Here is an 18,444-nt window from a genome sequence, read left to right on the forward strand (position 1 = left end):
GACATTTCTTTTACTTAGTTATTAAGTATGGCAGAAAGTGAACAGGATCTGACTGATGATTCACCAAGTGGAGATGCAGAGGTACTGTTTGAAGATGCTCAAGGACTACTCAAAAATGTTGAAGAGCATTTTGATCAGGAGGAAGACATGCGACCAGAGAGTTCACCTCCAGGTGAAATTCAGTTTTCCTTTGAGCCTGAAAATGCTACAGAGAACGAAAGTGTTCCTGAAGACACAGAAGAGTTAACTACTAACAATGTGATCGTAAATGAGGGCAGAGTAAATGAGCCCAGTGACAGTACTGAACTGCAGGATGGGGTGGTCTTTGAAGGTCTAGAATCAATCAGTGCTGCAGGGCAATCATCATTTCCATCAGCTGACAGTAAAACTCATTCAGTTGAAGGAAAGATGTCTGATAATGATTTTGGAGAACAATTGAAAATTGAAGAACAAATAGGTAATGTGCAAGCGGGAGTTTCAGCTCCAGCCCCAACCGATGATTGGCTTCCATCTGTCCCTCAAAATTTTTCAGAAATAGACAGTATCTCAACTTCTCAGAGCACAGGACAGGTAGGTACTGATAATGATATTACAAGTATTAGTTACTTCTTAAGTTTGCTTAGCTTTATTTAAACGGTACTTAATACTGTACATATTGTTAGAGGCCCCCACAGAGACACGCATGATAATAACTCATGTGATGCGATTGTGCATCCCTGAAGGTGCTGTTATTTTGCCAGTTTGCAGCTAAAGTTCAAATCCTTTAGAAAGTTTCCTAAAATTTGGAATTAATATTTTTATCTTTCTATTTTTTTATGGGAGGTTTCATAATTAAAGTCATCCAAAGTCCAGTAAGGATATCAAACTATTGGAGTTTACAATACAGAAGGTCATCATTTGGCTTCTTGCATTTGGGACAATCTGAAAAATGCTCCAATATTAGTTCAGTGACAGCATAAAACACTGCTAGAAATTATTTCTGTTCCCACTGATGCAGATAAATGTGTTGCTCCACCACATTTTTGTTAAGGTCTGTTGCTGTTGTTGTATCAGCTCAAAAACAAAGAAAGTTGTTTAAACTCTGGCATAAATTGTAACCATCTGATAACATTTAAATGTCATGCTGCAGTATAGCTTTTGGTTAGTTTGGTACTGTATTTTTATTGCACGGTTGCAATGGATAAAATTTTAAAAACACCCCCTTCTGTACCATGCCAACCTATTTGTGTCCATGAGAAATTTAATGTTGAAACTGAATGATAGGGTGAAACTCCAGTGCATTTTACCCTGTTCATTCTCATGAATTTTACAAACTCTTCTGAATAATCTGAGGTTCATTGTCAGACACAGTTTCCTCTGGAAACCCATAAGCAGCAAACAAACCATGCAAGATATCGAGAGTTTTGCTAGTTATAGTTTGATTCATCGGAAACCCCTGACCCCTTCCCCCTTCAAATTCTGCAAAATCTATGTGCAGCCTCTGACACACTCTTGCTGGCCATTTCCATGGTTGCAAAGGTATCGATGGCAGCTTCTTTTCTTATGCATGACATACTCTACACTGTCTCTCTGTGTCTTAAATGTCCTTATCTAACCCTGGCCACTAAAAATAGCTTCTCGCTAGATGCTTTGTTGAGCTCATCCCAAAGTGTTGATCATGAAGATCTTATAGCAACTGCAATCTTGTATGTTTCAGAACTATAACTCTGGCTCCCCCATAACACAACCTTTATTCACTGATAACCGATTCTTATGCATAAAAAAATGGCCCGATTTCTAAATCTAGTATTTGTGTTGACCACCCTTTTGCAATATAGCCGCATACTCTTGCCAATGCAGGGTCCCTGCAGGTTGTTCTACCAGTGTCATCTACTGTTACTGGCAACTCATCTATGTGCGAAAAGCCCTGTTGGGCTCTACATCGGATGGGGATGGTAATCTAGACAATGCATCGGTATTACATTGATCTTCCAATCATTTATACTTAATGTACTGAAAAGTAGACAAAATCAAAGCCCATCTCTGCATTCGGCTGCAGCTAAAGTGGGTACTGGAGACTTTGGATTCAATATAGCCATCAATGGCTTATGATTGGTTTCAATCGTGAAACTACGACCATACAAGTATTTATGAAATCATCTTTCTCCAATAATCAAAGACATAGGCACTGAGGGTGCGTGAGGCAAATGCAATCAGTCTCCCCTTACCATTATCCAACATGAGAAATCATATTCTGATGATGAGTCATACGGACTCAAAACGTTAACTCTGTCTTCCTCTCCACAGATGCTGTCAGACCTGTTGAGTTTTTCCAGCAATTTTTGTTTCTGTTACAAGAAATCATAGCTCCTACTGCATATGGAAAGGCATTACATGCTAGCTTAATCTTTTTGGACACATCATATTGTACAAACATTGTACCATCAACCAGCTGACTTTTAAACATATTGAATGTTTTGTCACACTCCTTTGTCCAAATTTATGGAACACCCTTCTTCAATAGTTCATTCAATGGATGCAGTAAGGTTACCAAATTTGCTATGAATTTACTGTAGTGATTCACTAGGCCCAAAAAAGATCTGAGCTCAGCGATATTTTGAAGATGTGGTGCATTTCTTATTGTTTGAACCTTATTCTTGGTATGGTGTAACTCATCTTTGGCTACCCTGTGACCTAAATTTGAAACATTTCACATTTGTATGCCTCCGCTTGAACTACAAGGGCAGAATCTTCGGGTTGGCGAGCGGGGGCGTGCGTCCCGACGTCACTGCGCGTCATTCAGATCTTGAGTTCAGTGGGCGTGCACTGGAGTCAGCTGCGTACCTGCTGGACTGTCAAAGGCCCATTAAGGCCATTTAAATAGTAATTAAACTAATTAACTGAGCTGCCCATCCAACCTTAAGGTTGGCGGGCAGGCGAAGAGCCCAGGCGTTTTTATCATGAAACCTCATCCACGGGCGGGAAGAGGTTTCATGAAGGTTTTTAAAGTTTAATAAAAATTTAAATTAAAATTCATTGACATGTCCCAGCTCATGTGACACAGTCACATGAAGGGACATGTCTTAACATTTTTTTTTCTTTATTAAAATTTTCAAAAATAAAACTGATCTCCCTGAGGGAGCTCTTTGCCTCAGGGAGATTTCTGCCCGTCACACTGGACAGGCCTTAATTGGCCCACCCACATAAAATGGTGGCACACAGCCAATCACGGTGGCGATCAGCTACGCGCCCACCCATGCCCGCTCCCGCCCAACCCCCTTGACAGGGATAAAATTCTCCCCCAAGCTTTTCCAAATGTTGGAGCAGTTTTTTCAGCCTGTCATCATGGGTTTGCCTGTTTGGAGCTGAAGTAACTATGTTATCCGAATAGCACACTATTCCCTGAATTTCTTGCAAAATTTCATTCATTATCCCTTGAAAAATTCCAGAAGCTGAAGAAACATCATGTGTGCATTAATAGTCAAATATGGCCTAGACTCACCATCTAACTCAAAGTTGCAGATAAGCATTTGTCAGATCCAACTTTGAAAAAATTTGGCCTCCTGACAACATTATGAACAGATCCTCTGTGTTTGGCAAAGTATCGAGTGGATTACTTTCCAGTACCTGATTTCTGATTACCTTATAATCCCCATATATTCTTACACTATTATCTGACTTTGGTAATACCACTATGGGGGTAGCCCAATTATTCTGTTCTAATTCAGAAATAATGTTCTTGGTCTCAAGTCTTTTCAGTTCTTGCCCTACTTTCTCTTTTAGAGCATAGGGTACTGGACAAGGCCTGTAATAAACTGATTTTGCATTCTCTGAACCTGTAAGTTGGCCTTGTATCTTTGAATCAGTTTGCCAGTTTCACTAAATACCTGAGGGTACATGGCAATCATGTCATCTTGTGTTGTAAATTTTGCTTTGACATGAAAACCTCATTCCAATTTAACTTAGTTCTGCTAACCAGTTTCTTCCTAACAAAGCTGGTTTCTCACCCTTTACCACAATGATAGGCAATTTTGCATGTTGCTTTTTGTATGTGACCAGAACCAACACACTTCCAATTATGGGAATGTTCTCTCCTCCATAACTTTGTAATTCTAAGCATGATTTCTCCCGTTGATGCTGACTCAATTTTTCATATGCAGCGATTCAGGAGTCATGCTAACTGAACCACCCGTGTCAACCTCCATGCTTACCAGAGCTCTGTCCAATGTTACTTGGACTAAGATGCCCTGTGAATTTCCATTAGACATCCTTGTGCTTCAGATCACGTGGATCTCAACCGAGCCTTCATCGACCTGCTGCTGTTCAACAATTGTATGCAGTGACAGACATGTCCTCCAGTCAGCATTTTCTCCACTTACATTTTGACATGCCTTGGAAAGAGGACAGTTCTGCTTGCAGCTGTAGCACTCTGCCTTCACAAATGGACAACTCTGCGCCTAAGCACAGGAAAAGGACTTTTTCGTATCTCTGCTACTCCTAATTGCTGTTGTTGGGGCCTTCTGCTTATTCAGCTGCAGCTTATTTACTTCAACAGACAACTGGCGGTTGTTAACTCTAACTTCTCTCAAGTTATGTTCCGCCACGTACATGAACAATGCCATTTGCAAGCTATGTCAAAAGTTAACTCTGGCAATGTCAGCAACTTACTGCAAGTGTGTTCACTTTTTAAACCACACACAAATCTGGCCCATAATGCTCTCTCTTGACATTCTCCAAAATTACAATGAATGGACAGCTTTTTCAAAGCCACAATAAAATCTCCAGTGTCCTCACTGGGCAACTGATTCCTTGTTCCAAACTGAATTTCAACAATCTCCAATGGCTTGGAATTGTAGTACTGCTCAAGCTTTTACAAAATGTCCAACAGCTGTATATCTTTTGGCTTAGCAGTGGCGAGCAAATTTATGAGTGTTTCACACACTTCTGGGTCTGCTTCCATCAAGAATATTGCCCCTTTCCTTTCCCCCACTGCCTGATTAACAGCTGGATTATCAGGATCTTCAAAGCTATTGTTATCAGTGAAGTACATCTCTAGTTGCTCCACATACATCCTGGAAGACTCTCAGTTACAACTACATTCTCCCAGTCACCCGGTAATGCCTGTTGTTGCAGCCCTGTTCGAAGGTCAGTCTGCCCATGTTACAAACAGCCTTTTTTCCAAGACAGGATTTTTAAGCTTATATCTCTGCAAAAGAAATCTCACAGTTACTTTGCTGGTTTCCTGGAAGCTTCTCCAACTAAATTTATTCGGCTAGGGGAAATCCATTCTCACCCTTGTTACCATATTAGCAAGACAAAAATACTGGAGTTCTGGTACCCAACTGAACTGGTTTATTCAAGTTTCATTTATGTACATACATTCACAAATGGCACAAGAGAGTGCTATTTAACATAACTTGTTGCAGTTCAGTGACTTTTAAAATGTAAGCTGCCTATGGCAAATTGTAGTGTTCAGAAGAGTTTTTAACCTGCCAAGAACAAAGAAAATTCAGAGGGAACATTGTTCAGGGATGAGTTTTGTGAACTGGCACTCTTCTGGGACACAGTACCTCATCCAGGGATTGCCTCCAGAAAACAGGAAAATTTGGTCACTCTACTAAGTAGGCATTTGCACTACTTCAGACAAATACTTCAAACTGTACCAAATTGTAAAAGACAGAGTATTCTCATCTAATCATACAGAATGTTTATATATTCTGTTTTATTTAACACTTTGTTTTCAATGATTAGTTCATTTAAAGTTTTATATTGTGACGTAATCAATAATAATTACAGATTTTACTTTGACCAATCATATTGATAATGTCAGGGTGTTTGAACTTTATGATAGAATGAGTCTGATTTGTAATTATTTTCACATTTGTATTTTTTAAAAATGATCTTTTCTGTAGAAATTTTTAACAGACGGAACAGATTATGATCAGCTTTACAAAATAGTTGAGTATAGACCATTAATTTTGTTTTTGTCTAAAGAAGGACGATCAAGGAATGGTTAGTCATGAAGCAGATGGACAAATGCGCATTGTCTCAGCCCCAGCAAGATTACATCCTGATGCTGCATTTTGTGTACCTAATGCATTAATTAATGATATGTGCAGCTGTGCATATCCATTGGCAGAACAAGAGCCATCTTTGGTCGAGACTGCTGTCTGTGACACTGTGTTTGAAGAAAACGCCTACATTAAACAAAATTCTTTGGTAAGAAATTATTTTGTTGCTACCACCATCTGAAATTAATTTGTTCAGCAGCAAAGAATATTGCCTATCCTCTCTTTCACAAATTTAATGTCCTAGTCTCCCCTTTTACATTTTCCCTTCCATACCATTAACTATTTCCCAGTCAACAGAGTAGAAAATACTTTCCAAAACTTTGTTAATGCTGTTCTTTAAGATGCCAGTGGGAGATATGTGAGATTGTAGGTCAATTTTCTTTGGGATATTGTCCAACTGAGACAGGGAACTTATCAGATGGGAAGCCATGGTTGTAAACTCATGCTTGCGCTGCAACGCATTATGCCAGCCACAATCTCATCTTCCTAACATCTACCTCATTACTTTAATATTGATATAAACAAATTAATATATTAAAATAAAGTTCAAATTCATTTTACTCTCGGTAAACTTTCGTTACATGGGACTGTATCTTCCGGTCGGCCATCGGGAGCCTGGAACGCTCGTTGAGCCATATAATGACGCGATGTGACGTCGGGTGTGCGTCCCGATGTCACGGCGCGTCATCCAGACTTGCAGTTCGGCAGATGCGCACCCGAGTCAGCTGCGCGCCAGCCGAACTGTCGGCGGCCTAGTAAGGCCATTAACAAAGTAGTTGAAGTCATTAATGGACCTACCTGTCCAACCTTAAGGTTGACAGGCAAGCCGGGAGCCCTGGCGGGCTTCTGAAAAGGCACAAAACCTCATCCACAGGCGGGATGAGGTTTCATGAGGATTTAAAAATCTCACAATATTTTAAAATAAAAGTATGGACATCATGTCCCAACTCATGTGACAGTGCCACATGAGGGGACATGGCAGGGAAATTTTTTCTCAGCTTTATTTAAAGTTTGAAGTGTGAGCCGATCTCCCTGAAGCAGCACTTTGCCTCAGGGGGATCTGTGCGCTCTTCCATGCACGTGCGCGAAAGAGCGCACTCCCGGCTGAGGGAATCTCCCCCGCCTGCACAGGGAGCACATAGTGCTTCCTAAGGGACGTCACACTGGGCGGGCCTCAATTAGCCGGCCCACGTAAAATAGCGGTGCACCCCTGATTGGGGGCGTTGTTCGGAAGTCCTCCCACCCACACCCACCCCTGCACTCCCCCCACTTCTTCTTGGGAAGATGTTGCCCAAGAGGTATTATTGAAAATGTGTAACTGGAAATTTATGTTTGCATTAGAGGTATAGACATATGAGCATATAATATTTATTTACACACTGTGACTTCAACATCATATTAACTGCTGTACTACATGATTGTTTAATAGCTGGAAGGCACGCAAATCATTTACATATAGAAATCTAAAGATAGAACAATTTTGCTTTCTTTTACCAGAACTTAGTATGGTCCTTTGGAATAAACCACGATACTCCAGTGTACGCTCTGCATATTGATAACCGGAGGTTGATCCTTTATGCTTCTTCACACACTGCGGTTATGAACAATTTTTCAATTACTCGTCAGCACCTCTTACAGGTAGGTAATATTTGGTATAGTTTTCTTTCTTTGTTGATCAAATATTTTGATAGAATGAGATGAAGGTGTGAGGAGGCTCATGTTGTGTATAAACACCAGCACAGACATGTTAGGTCTAATGGGTTGTTACTGTGCTGTAACATTCTATGTGATTCTGTATTGTTCTTAAAAAACTTTTAATTTTTGGGAAGCATGGCTTACTTATAATAAAAAGCACTGATTGGCCTTGATTAAACTGTACATGTCCAAATGCTCATTCTGCATTCTAAGGGCTTGCTTACAATGGGGGCTGAGGCTGGATTTAGTCCCACAATTGCTGCACCTGCCAAAGGGCCCACAAGCTGTCGGGGATCTGGCGTGGGCCCGTGGTGTCAAGCTCATGAATGCGGGTGACACAGGCTTACTGCCGAGTGGCAGGGGATGGCTCTCACATCAGGAAGCCCGCATCAGCTGACAGCTGTTCAGGAGCTGACACCATATTTAAAGGACAGCCAGCCCCGTGTTAGAGTTGGAAATCATCTTGCAGGCTTTTTAAGAAAGCTCTGTGATTTAAATCTCCAGCATCCAAAGTTCTGTTGCTCCAGCACAAATAGACATTCCAAAGTCCAGGGAGAAGACTCCTCTATCATCATACAAGATCATTTGGTGGCATCAACAGGTTCAACTGAGGTCAGAGATGTTATAGTTCAGCCAGATCATCCCCTCCAGTGCTTGAGGATGAAGAAAAACAGGGTAGATTGTTCCCACGCTGCCATACCTCTCCCTTTCTTCCTAGAAGTCCTTCCGTTAGAGACTCAGATTTGTGATACCACTTTAAGGATGGCACCTCTGCACCTCAGTTTGTGCTGCCCCTTTAAATTTTGGACCCAATACTTCTGGTTCTGAATTTCCGGCCTGAGATTCTGCCCCTCAGAGTGTCAGTTCAGTAAGTTTTTACACAGAAAATATCTTCAAGATCCAGTGCCCCATGACTCAGTCTCCTACAAGTCAAACGACTCACAGTAAGTCAAGTAAGCCTCCAGCTTTAACTGGGCGGGTTACTGGAAGCGCAAGAGACACATGTGAATTTCATTAAATTGGGGAGGCAGGACTAAATTGTGTTGAACTGCATTTAAATTATATGCAAGTGAAAAATTAATCATATCAATGAGCTTCCCGCTGCTAATGGGCGAGTTTCCCGCTTTGTTACCTTCACACCGCTGACTTAATCATTTATAGTTTTCCCACCACTGGGACTCTGATGCATGACCTCCCGTGCAATTCTCTATGCTCTCCAGCTAAGTTGCCCATTGCAGTGAGCTCCACAAAATCCAGCCCCATTTTAGATGAATTGATCTATAGTTACCCAGTTTGTCCTTCTCTTCCTTCTTCAACAGGAGTATAACTTAGGCTATTCTCCAACTCCACAGCACCATTTGCATATTTAGAGGATTTAAATAAAAGGTGGCCAGAGGGTTTGCTATTTCTTTTTTGCAGCCTTTCAACAGCCTAGGGTACATGCTAACTGGGCCCAATGACTTAGCCACCATAAATCATGCTAAAATATTCAAAATATCCTTTGCTATAGCTTGATCTTAATTCTTTTTCCTCCAATATACTTCTCATTTGTAAAAATCCATGAAAAGCATTTATTTAATATCCCTGGCTTACCTTCACTCTCACAATTAGATTCCTTTAATCCATGAATAATCCTACCCTCTCTTAACTAGTTTTTAGAATAAATTTTATGATGCAAAGTTAAGATGGTAATAGCATTCAAAACTTGGGTGATTTCAACCAGAGTATTGATATTAATAATGGGTACCATATTATTATGTGTATTATTATACATTAACAATAAGCAGTACAGTACCATAGTATTTATGTTACTGGACTGTGAATCCAGAGGCCTGGACTGATGATCAGAAGACTTGAGTTCAAACCTCACTACAGCAGCTAGGGAATTTAAACTCAGTTAATTAAATAAATCTGGAATAAATATGAAACTACCAGATTGTCATAAAAACCCATCTAGTTTACTAATGCCCCGTAGGAGAGGAAATCTGCTGTCCTTACCCGGCCTGGCCAATATGTGAGACCTGGCCCACAGCAACATAATTTACTCTTAACTGCCCTCTGAAATGGCCTAGCAAGCCATTCAATTGTATGGGGATAAATATTGACCTTGCCAGCGACACCCACATTCCATGAATGAATAAGAAAATTAGATATCTGAGTGGCATAGTAAATCTAAAACACTTTATTTTTTATACTCCAGTTTTTTATTTCTTGTGTAACAAAATGTAATTTGTTCTGTAGGGTCACTGTAGTCCACTTTCATGTATAGCTGTGAGTGGGAATAGGAGATGGGTGGCAACAGCAGACCAAAGTCCAGAGAGTCTAGTTATTGTATGGGACACTTTCTCTGGGTAAGTTTGAGTGGATGGTGATCAGTGTTATTGAATTAATTCTATCTGTCCCTGAGATACAGGTGTATTTTTAAAATTTTTCTTGTGTTAAATTACAGATTTAAAGTACTTTAATTTTGTTTCATTTTCATTGCTTTTGGTCTCCACACATGCTCTGTGTTTAAGAGGAGACGAAACATCTTTCCAGGCATCTGATAATTCTGCACTGTAACTGAACTGTTAGAGGATGCCTAAGAGTACCTCAGGGTAATTCTTCTTTCACTTTTCCCACTTGCTTGTGGGGAAGCTAATGGTCTTCTTTTGGCACTGGAGTGGGATAGCTGGCATTACCAGTAATTAAAAAACAGAAATCGACCATCTTGGAGCACTACAGGCGGGATTCCAGGAGCTAAGTAGCTTGAATTCAAGTCAACATTTACAAAATTATATTGTGCTGAAAAAAAGTTAAGTAATTCTTTTACTTACAAAAATGACTGAGTAGAAAAGTGGATTGTAATATTAGATAGCAGTACCATGCAATTGCTGGTGCTATGTGTTATTTTGTGGTCCTATGCACCTTTCAAAAGCTGTTATCCAGAAGCACAAAACATGCCATTGTAGTTGATAATGTGGTGAATGTCATGATTCATTAATGCTACATCAGGTATGAAGCCTGGTGTCTTCAATCCAAGTAAAAATACAGGCTAAATGCTTAACTTTCAAACCATATGTTCACATTAATGAAGAAAATAAATTTTGCTGTGGGGGCATGGGCTACCAGGTGGTGTAGTGAATTAAAATCTGGCATAGACCGATAGAATAGAATTTTTCTCTTTCTGCTGGCTAACCTTAAGATCCTATGAGAAATTAATTTGGATAATGTCAATCTAGTTCTTTGTCAGTATTTTTCTATAGCCCAAGAGGAATTAGATTGAGCACAGCAATTTCAGAAAGGCCACAAGATAAGTATGAGAAATAGGAAAAACTCAAACTGAGACAGGCCTATTTTGAATTTGTGCCCAGGCCTTTTGGCCTATGGTAGCAGAGGCTTCACTCTATATCTAATTACCTCATCAATGGGTGCTTGATACCAATGCTGGGTAGATCAAATGTTCAATTTCCAGCATTAATGTCCTTCATGTTGCTGAGCCAATATTTGTTTTAAAAATCTATATTTTTTGCATATAAATTACAGTTACTGAATTTGGATCATTAATATAGTGTTAATTGTTTTTGTAAATTGTAATGTTGAACTGAGATACTTTGTAATCATGATATATTTGCTATTTTGGGTTCCAGTATACCTGTACAAACACTCTTTGACTGTCACACAGAAGGTGGAGTTGGTGCCATGGCTATGACTCAAGATGCGAAATACCTGGCAACAGTTGGCACAGGAACAGTTCAGGTGCACAAAGGATTATGATTTTCCATTAGCTTTACCTCCTTTGAATATATTTTAATTAATTAACTCTAATTCAATATATACATGAGTATTTTAACCTCAGAAGTAGGAATATTGTTTTTTGGTTAAGAATTATCTATCCTGTGATTTCATTGTTGGGTTTAAAAAATTCTAGTCTTGTACTATCATTTTGTAACCCCTTTCTTTTTTGTCATATTACTCAAAGAGACACAGTAAAACTAAAAGATGTTGTTAAACAGCAATGGAAATCACAAACTTCAATAGTAAACCTGGAATGTAAAAGCTCACTAATACAAAAAAAAGGAAAACAGAATGTCGCAGCCAGGGCAATGATAGGGGCCTTAAAATACCAAGGCTACAAGAGAGGAAAAAAATCAGCCTGGGTTCTTGATAAGTTTGTTATCTAGTAGCCCCTGCCAGAAAGCACATACTTTTTGAGTTAAAAACAAAAAAACTGCGGATGCTGGAAATCCAAAACAAAAACAGAATTACCTGGAAAAACTCAGCAGGTCTGGCAGCATCGGCGGAGAAGAAAAGAGTTGACGTTTCGAGTCCTCATGACCCTGTTGTGTGAGGATAGTTTGCATTGGAACGTATGTTGGTCATTTAGCCCCTTGAACTTGTTCCACCATTCAATGAGATTATTGTGATCTGTGACCCATTGCCATATACATGCCTTTATCCATATCCCTTAATGCCTTTGTTTAATGCAAATCTCAATCTCAGGTGTAAAATTAACAATCAACCCAGCATCAACTGTTGCTTGAGAAAGAAAGTTCCAAACTTCCACCGACCTTTACGTGTCGAAATATTTCTTAATTTCATGCCTGAAGGATCAGGCTCTAACTTTTGGACACTGTGCCCTAGGCTTAGAATCCCCAACCAATGGAAATAGTTCCTTCCTAGCTACCCTATCAGTTCCCCTTAATATCACATCCTGCCAATTACAATACCTGCCCATTATCCCCATTATATGTCCCCTGCTGTACAACCATCTGCTAAGCAAGGCAATAATTTGCCCTCAGTTCCTTAGCTTTAACTTTAGACAAGTGTTTCTTATGAGGAATTTTATTGAATGCGTCTGGAAGTCCATACAAACAAATTCATAGACATTCCCCAGTCTGTTACTTTTTAATCACCTCTTCAAAAAAATTAATCAAGTTTATCAGACATGCCCTACCCTTCACAAATTCATGTTAGCTCTCTCTGATCAGCTGAAAATTTTCAAGATATTTAGTCGTTCCATCTTTTATTATATTCTCCAGTAATTTCCCAACAACAGATGTCAGGCTAACTGGTCGATAATTCCCTGGTTTCCCTCTCTCACCTTTCTTAATCAGCAAAGTGACATGCACAATTTCCAATCTAAAGGAACGGTTCCTAAATCAAGAGAACTTTGTAAGGTCATAGTTAGGGCAGCTGCAATGTTCTCACTGCTTTCCTTTAAAACGCTGGGATGAAAATGATTGGTCCTGGAGACTTGTCACTTATCAGTGCCGTTATTTTCGTTGTTAATGTTAATTTACTTATGTTAATCTTGATGAGTGCCTATCTCTGTTTCAATATTGGTTTCCTTGGGATGTTCAGCATGCTATCTTTTTCCTCTGCTTTAAGTCTTTTTACGATCACAAATAATTATTTAACATGTCTGCTATTTCCTTATTTTCATTTATAATTTCACTATTATCAATTCTTAAGGGGGTCACATTGCTCTTAAGCACCCTAATATTTTCCTAATACAATTGTAGAGAATTTTGTGTTGATTTTGATATCCTTGCAAGTTTCTTTTTATACTCCCTTCTCACAACTCTTACTTTTTTATCACTCTTCTTTGTATATCCCCCATTTACCAGGATCTGCGCTATATTTTTGAATTCTTGTATGCTTTTCCTTCAAGTTTTCCTTGTATCTCTTTAGTCATCCATGGCTGTTTTAATTGGTGAGTAGAGCTCTTGCCCCTTAGGGATATAAACTGTTCACTTGGATGTATTCCTTTTTATGTGTCTCTGTTTGAATAGCTTATTAGTACTCAATATCGAATCTTGGGTAAGAAGGTTGGTCACTTGGATTGGATATTGAACAGTTGCTGACTTGTGTAGAGAACTCAAAAACTCAGAAGCACTTATTGCCTCCAGGGAGAGACAAAAGTAGAGAAAATTGGAAGGAAAAAAATCAACAAGAATAGAATAAATAGGGCTGATTTTAAGCTCTGACTCCATCTCTGCTTTGGTACTAGCCAGAAGTAGCACACCCATAGAAAGTTGCACAGAATTAACACAGCCCAGCCTTTCCCTGTCAGGGTAGCAGCTACATGTTGGGACACCACGATTCGAGCCTGTCGACTGCAATTATTTGTAAGCATCTTGGGAGGATGGGATGGGCATCCTACAAAGAATATCTTTATGTTTTCAGTCTGCCAACTGGGCTTCATGCAGATCCTGCCATTTGTGGACGTTTAATGTCAGTGCACAGTGCATTGTTTTACTAGGATCTCTTGCACCAGGATGCTCAGCAAGAGTTTTCCAAGGAAAATGAGATAGAGCACTAGGAACCCTTGACCTGCCTCATTGACAGTGCTCTGATGGGCCTCGCTGCAAGGAAGCTCCAGAAGTTCCGAGGCAGCATCAAAGGGATGGAAGCTTGTCAATTTTTTAATGGCCTTTGTACTTGGATAATTGGTTGTTCTCTAGCATCCAATGTTTTGGAAAATCAATGTTGAGATGCATTTGAAATTTGCAGTAAACTCTAATGTTGTTTATAACTTGATTTCATTGTTTTGTACAAGTTTCTAAGTTTTAGTCTTCCACACTTTACAACATTTGTAAAGGGTTAGTATAATTTGGAGGTGTATGGGCAACCAGGAGCCATTATGGTCAGTGAGCAGAGGTGTGATGGACAAGCAAAACAAGATCTAGGATAGAATACAGGCGGCAAGAGTTTTCTATGATGAGAATTTTCTGGAGGGTGGAAAATGAGCGTTTGGGCAAAAATGTATAGGAATACTTGTGCCTGCCGATGTCAGAGGTAGAGATGAAGTTTTCAGTGGCAGGTGGACTGAAGTAGGAATGGAAGTGAATGACATTGATACAGGTGGAAGTAACCAGTATTTGTGTTGGATAGGTTATAAGTTGAAAGCCCAGCTCAAGGTTAAAAAGGATGCCACGGTGGAATAGAGTCTGACTCAATCTGAGGCACTGGTTGGTGAAGAGGATAGATTTGTTTTCAAGGATATTGTGTTTATAACAATGGATTAGTTCTTCTCAATGTTTAGCTGGAGGAAACTGTGGCCCAGCAATTGGATGCTGGCAAGTATTCTTATAATTCCGATGTTGGAGGGGAAGAGAGAACTAGTGCAGAGATAAAGCTGGGTATCATCAGCTTATATGTGGAAACTGACCCTGGGGGCTTGATTTTCAATTTTGGGTTATGAACCCGATGCCCAGATAATTTCTGGGTCCCGACCCCATGCCTCATCTGCATAGCTTATTAGGCTTACTTGTCAAGTGTAAATGACCTAATTGGGCTGGAGGCAAGTTTGGCGACCAAGTGGTGTGGAATGTTACCAGAAGGCGGGAGCTGCCTGCAGGCTTGAGTGGCAAAGGCAGATGGCAGCCATGATGGACCTGCAGCTGCCTTTCAGATGAGAAGAGACACACAAAAATGGCCAAATGGGCAACAAAAACATATTGTGCTCAACCTGGAACAACCTGGTTCCCAAAATTTTCCTGCATAGAGAAAACATTAATTTCTATCTGCATTGAACCCACCAGCTGTGTACCAACATGCATCAGACTGTTCAGATTTGACAATTTATACAATGAAAATTGCCTTCTCTTCCTCCTCGGCCCATTAACAAGATTCTCAAGGAGATTAACACGCAATTAATTTCAGCGAGCGGGTGCCTGACCCCTTTTTCCTTGCTCACTTCGAAAATTCCAGCATGTCGGGGAGACGTTGGGACACTTACGGCCATCTGAGAGCACTACTTTCAAAGTGCACCTGCTCCTGTTCCAGTCCCAAAGAGCATTTGAAAATCCTGGCCCATATCTGCGGATTATGTCAAAAAGAGCTAGCTGCATATAAGGAAAAGGAGGCGGGGGCAAAGGGAAATCCTTGTGAGACAGTATAAAACAAGATGAGAATAGAAGCCCTTGTTGGAGGAATAGTGGGCGGAATTGTCCCAGGTTTGCACTAAGTGCGATAGTGGGCGAGTAAAACGACATTTTACCCGTCAGCACAGTGGCAGCTTTTCACGCCACATCATTCTAAACCCATCACATTAATTATGCATTCCTGGGAAACATGCCATTTCTATGGCGGGCGGCTCTCATTAGCCCGCCACACCATCGCCTCACCGCTTCATCACACCAAGCGCCATATTTAAAGTGCAGCTGCGCACACACCTCTCAGTGCTTCCAGCCCACGACTGCTGCAAAGAAGACATGGCCCTGAAAGGCAATAAGACTGCAGCCCCCAGGTACAATGACACATGCCTCGAGCACCTTTTGGACACAGTGGAGGCCTGCCATGATGTCCCCTACCCCCACTCTGGCCCAGGATGGGCTGCTACATTATCAGTCCAGCTTGGGAGGTGGTGGCACCGGTGGTCAGCGCTAACTCCCTGCAAAAGAATACAGCCACCCAGTGCTGCAAAAGGATGAATGATCTCCATTCCGCCAGGGTAAGTCACTCTTGTCATCACTCTCAACTCACACACTCAAACCCATCACAGATCCAGAAGGCCTCACTCACTGCCAGTTCAAGACCATTCGCTCTCTCACACACACTCTCATTGTCCTCATCCTGTCCACGAGACCACTCACCACGCACAAATGCCAGGCATACTTATCATCTGGCCTGGCAGGTGTCCTGCTTGCACTCTCTCCATCTCTATTTATGCAGGACAAGCTGGCACACAACAGGAAGGAGAAGTTGCAGACCAGTGGAGGAATGTCTGAAATAAAGGACCTCATGGACTTTGAAAACAGAGCCATCCAGCCGTCAAGGATTCCTCGCTGACGGTGAGGTCGGCAGCACACTACCAAGTGAGGATCCAGCAGTGCAACATCTATCAGACAACCATGTGGTGAGTGACATGTCTAGTTTCACAGGCCACTGCCATGCACTAATTATCTCTCCTGGCGTTCGGAGGCACATCTACCAAACAGCCATGACCCAGGGCCTCCAATCAAGCCCCGAAGAAAACTCTGAAGAGGAATCTGAAGGCACCTTCCTTGGTTCCATCACAACGCTCACCCACACCCTCTGCTAGTGCAGAGACACACACCTTGGTGGGATCTAGCTTTAGAGTAGCCTCAGGACCACAATTTGTTGAGCACATCGCACTTTCTGATCCACAGCAGGCGGCGGCAGGGACTTCCCAGGTCTCCGGCATTCAGAGGACTGCTGGTGGCCAGAAATTTGCTGATTCTGAGTCAGATGACAAGCTTCTGGACTTGGTCATGTCGCAGTTGCAAAGGTAAGATTGGGAACATCAGGAAGGAATGTCCGTTGCATTCCTCAGATTGCAAGGCACGTTGGAGGAGTCCGTCCGCCTTCAGGCTGAGGTAATAGCGCTGGAATGCCAATTCACCAAGGTCAGCACTGGTAGGATGGCGGCCACCATGGAAATCTTGGTCCAGGATGTTGCTCCTGCACTGCTGTGTGGGCTAAACTCCATCGCTGATGCCATAGTTGGGCCTCCAACAGTGTGTACACAAGAGGGGTGCGGGGCAGTCTGATCTCACTCCAGCTACCCTTTATCCTCAAGGGGTCAGCCAGGGGCCCTTTGGCACCTATAGGGAGGAGCATCAGCAGGTGTACCCCCTGATGCCATCCATCCAGGTGACATCCAGCCCATCTGAGTCCCCTCTTCCTTTGACCTCAGCAGCTCCAGCTCCACAGAAAGAGCAGGGTGCCACTGCCGCACGACAGGACCCTGAAGGCAGGCCGGGGCCCTCCAGGTCTCAGCCCTCCAGAGGACGCCGCCAAGGTCATCACAGACAGGGCGTAGCAGTGAGCAGGGAGCCTCCACCTCCGCTGTAGATGTCCGGGATGACCAAGATGTAGCAGCAGGGTTAGGAAGATTAAGATGATGTAGTTGTACAGCCTGGGCACGGGTATTAATCACTTGTACATACTGTTTACTATTGTAAATAAACTCCCAAGAATGGATTCCTGCCTATGGCTCTTTATTCTGATAAGCAGTGTTCATGTCACTCAGATGTGAAACCTTTCTGCACAAGATAAAGGCAGGTATCCCAGTCCAGGGTGATTTCCCTGTGCTTTGTGAAGCCTTCAGACCAAACTGATGTTCCAGCCTCACACTCCCTGGACACATTACTGATGCCTGCACTGCAACGGTTCTTGTCATTGCTGCCAGAATGTTGTGGGCAGGCGTTACAGAGTTCCGTCACTCTCTCTGTGTGCTTTCAGCAACTTTAACGTGGGGCTGGCCCCCATCTCCTCAGCATCTGTGACCAGTGACACTGTACTCCTGAAGGGGTCAAGCTCAAAGGATCAGATGCTTTTAAAGTTTCATGGCTGTGTCTCTATGATATGGCCCTGATCATGGAGCGCAAGCAACCTGCCCGCGGCCAGACAGGAATCAGACATTCACAGAGGCCAAGTGAAGATCTATGGAGTGTCCTCACCACATGTCGTCATCATCCTCCTGCAATCGAGTGATTATTAGGGCCACAACTGCATCTCCATGACAGGAGCATTACCACAGAGAGTATGTGTGCTGCCATAAGCCAGATTGGAGTCAAACATTCATAGCTACAATATGAGGATCTTATGGTGCCTCATCAACTGCATGTCATCATCATCCTCCACAAATCTAGCAGCTATGAGGGCCTCTTGAGCGCCCCTGCCTGGAATGACCGGTGCGAGGGCCTCATCGCCATCATCATCGCCTTCAAGGACTTCCTTACCCTCATCA

The 18,444-nt window shown here is 41.9% G+C and overlaps 1 protein-coding gene across 1 annotated transcript in view; it reads left to right on the forward strand.

Annotated features, from left to right (window-relative positions):
* The first annotated feature begins 27 nt into the window (after nt 1-27).
* The window catches only part of cfap251 (cilia and flagella associated protein 251), a 79,602-nt gene continuing 61,185 nt past the window's right edge, over nt 28-18,444 (forward strand). The window contains exons 1-5 of the mRNA XM_041203046.1: nt 28-570; nt 5,974-6,198; nt 7,548-7,688; nt 9,987-10,096; nt 11,375-11,483. Coding sequence (XP_041058980.1) covers nt 28-570; nt 5,974-6,198; nt 7,548-7,688; nt 9,987-10,096; nt 11,375-11,483 — 1,128 coding nt within the window. The remainder of the gene's footprint in view (nt 571-5,973; nt 6,199-7,547; nt 7,689-9,986; nt 10,097-11,374; nt 11,484-18,444) is intronic.

This window comes from Carcharodon carcharias, chromosome 13 (genome assembly GCF_017639515.1).
Source record: "Carcharodon carcharias isolate sCarCar2 chromosome 13, sCarCar2.pri, whole genome shotgun sequence".
In the NCBI taxonomy this organism is placed as follows: Eukaryota; Metazoa; Chordata; class Chondrichthyes; order Lamniformes; family Lamnidae; genus Carcharodon; species Carcharodon carcharias.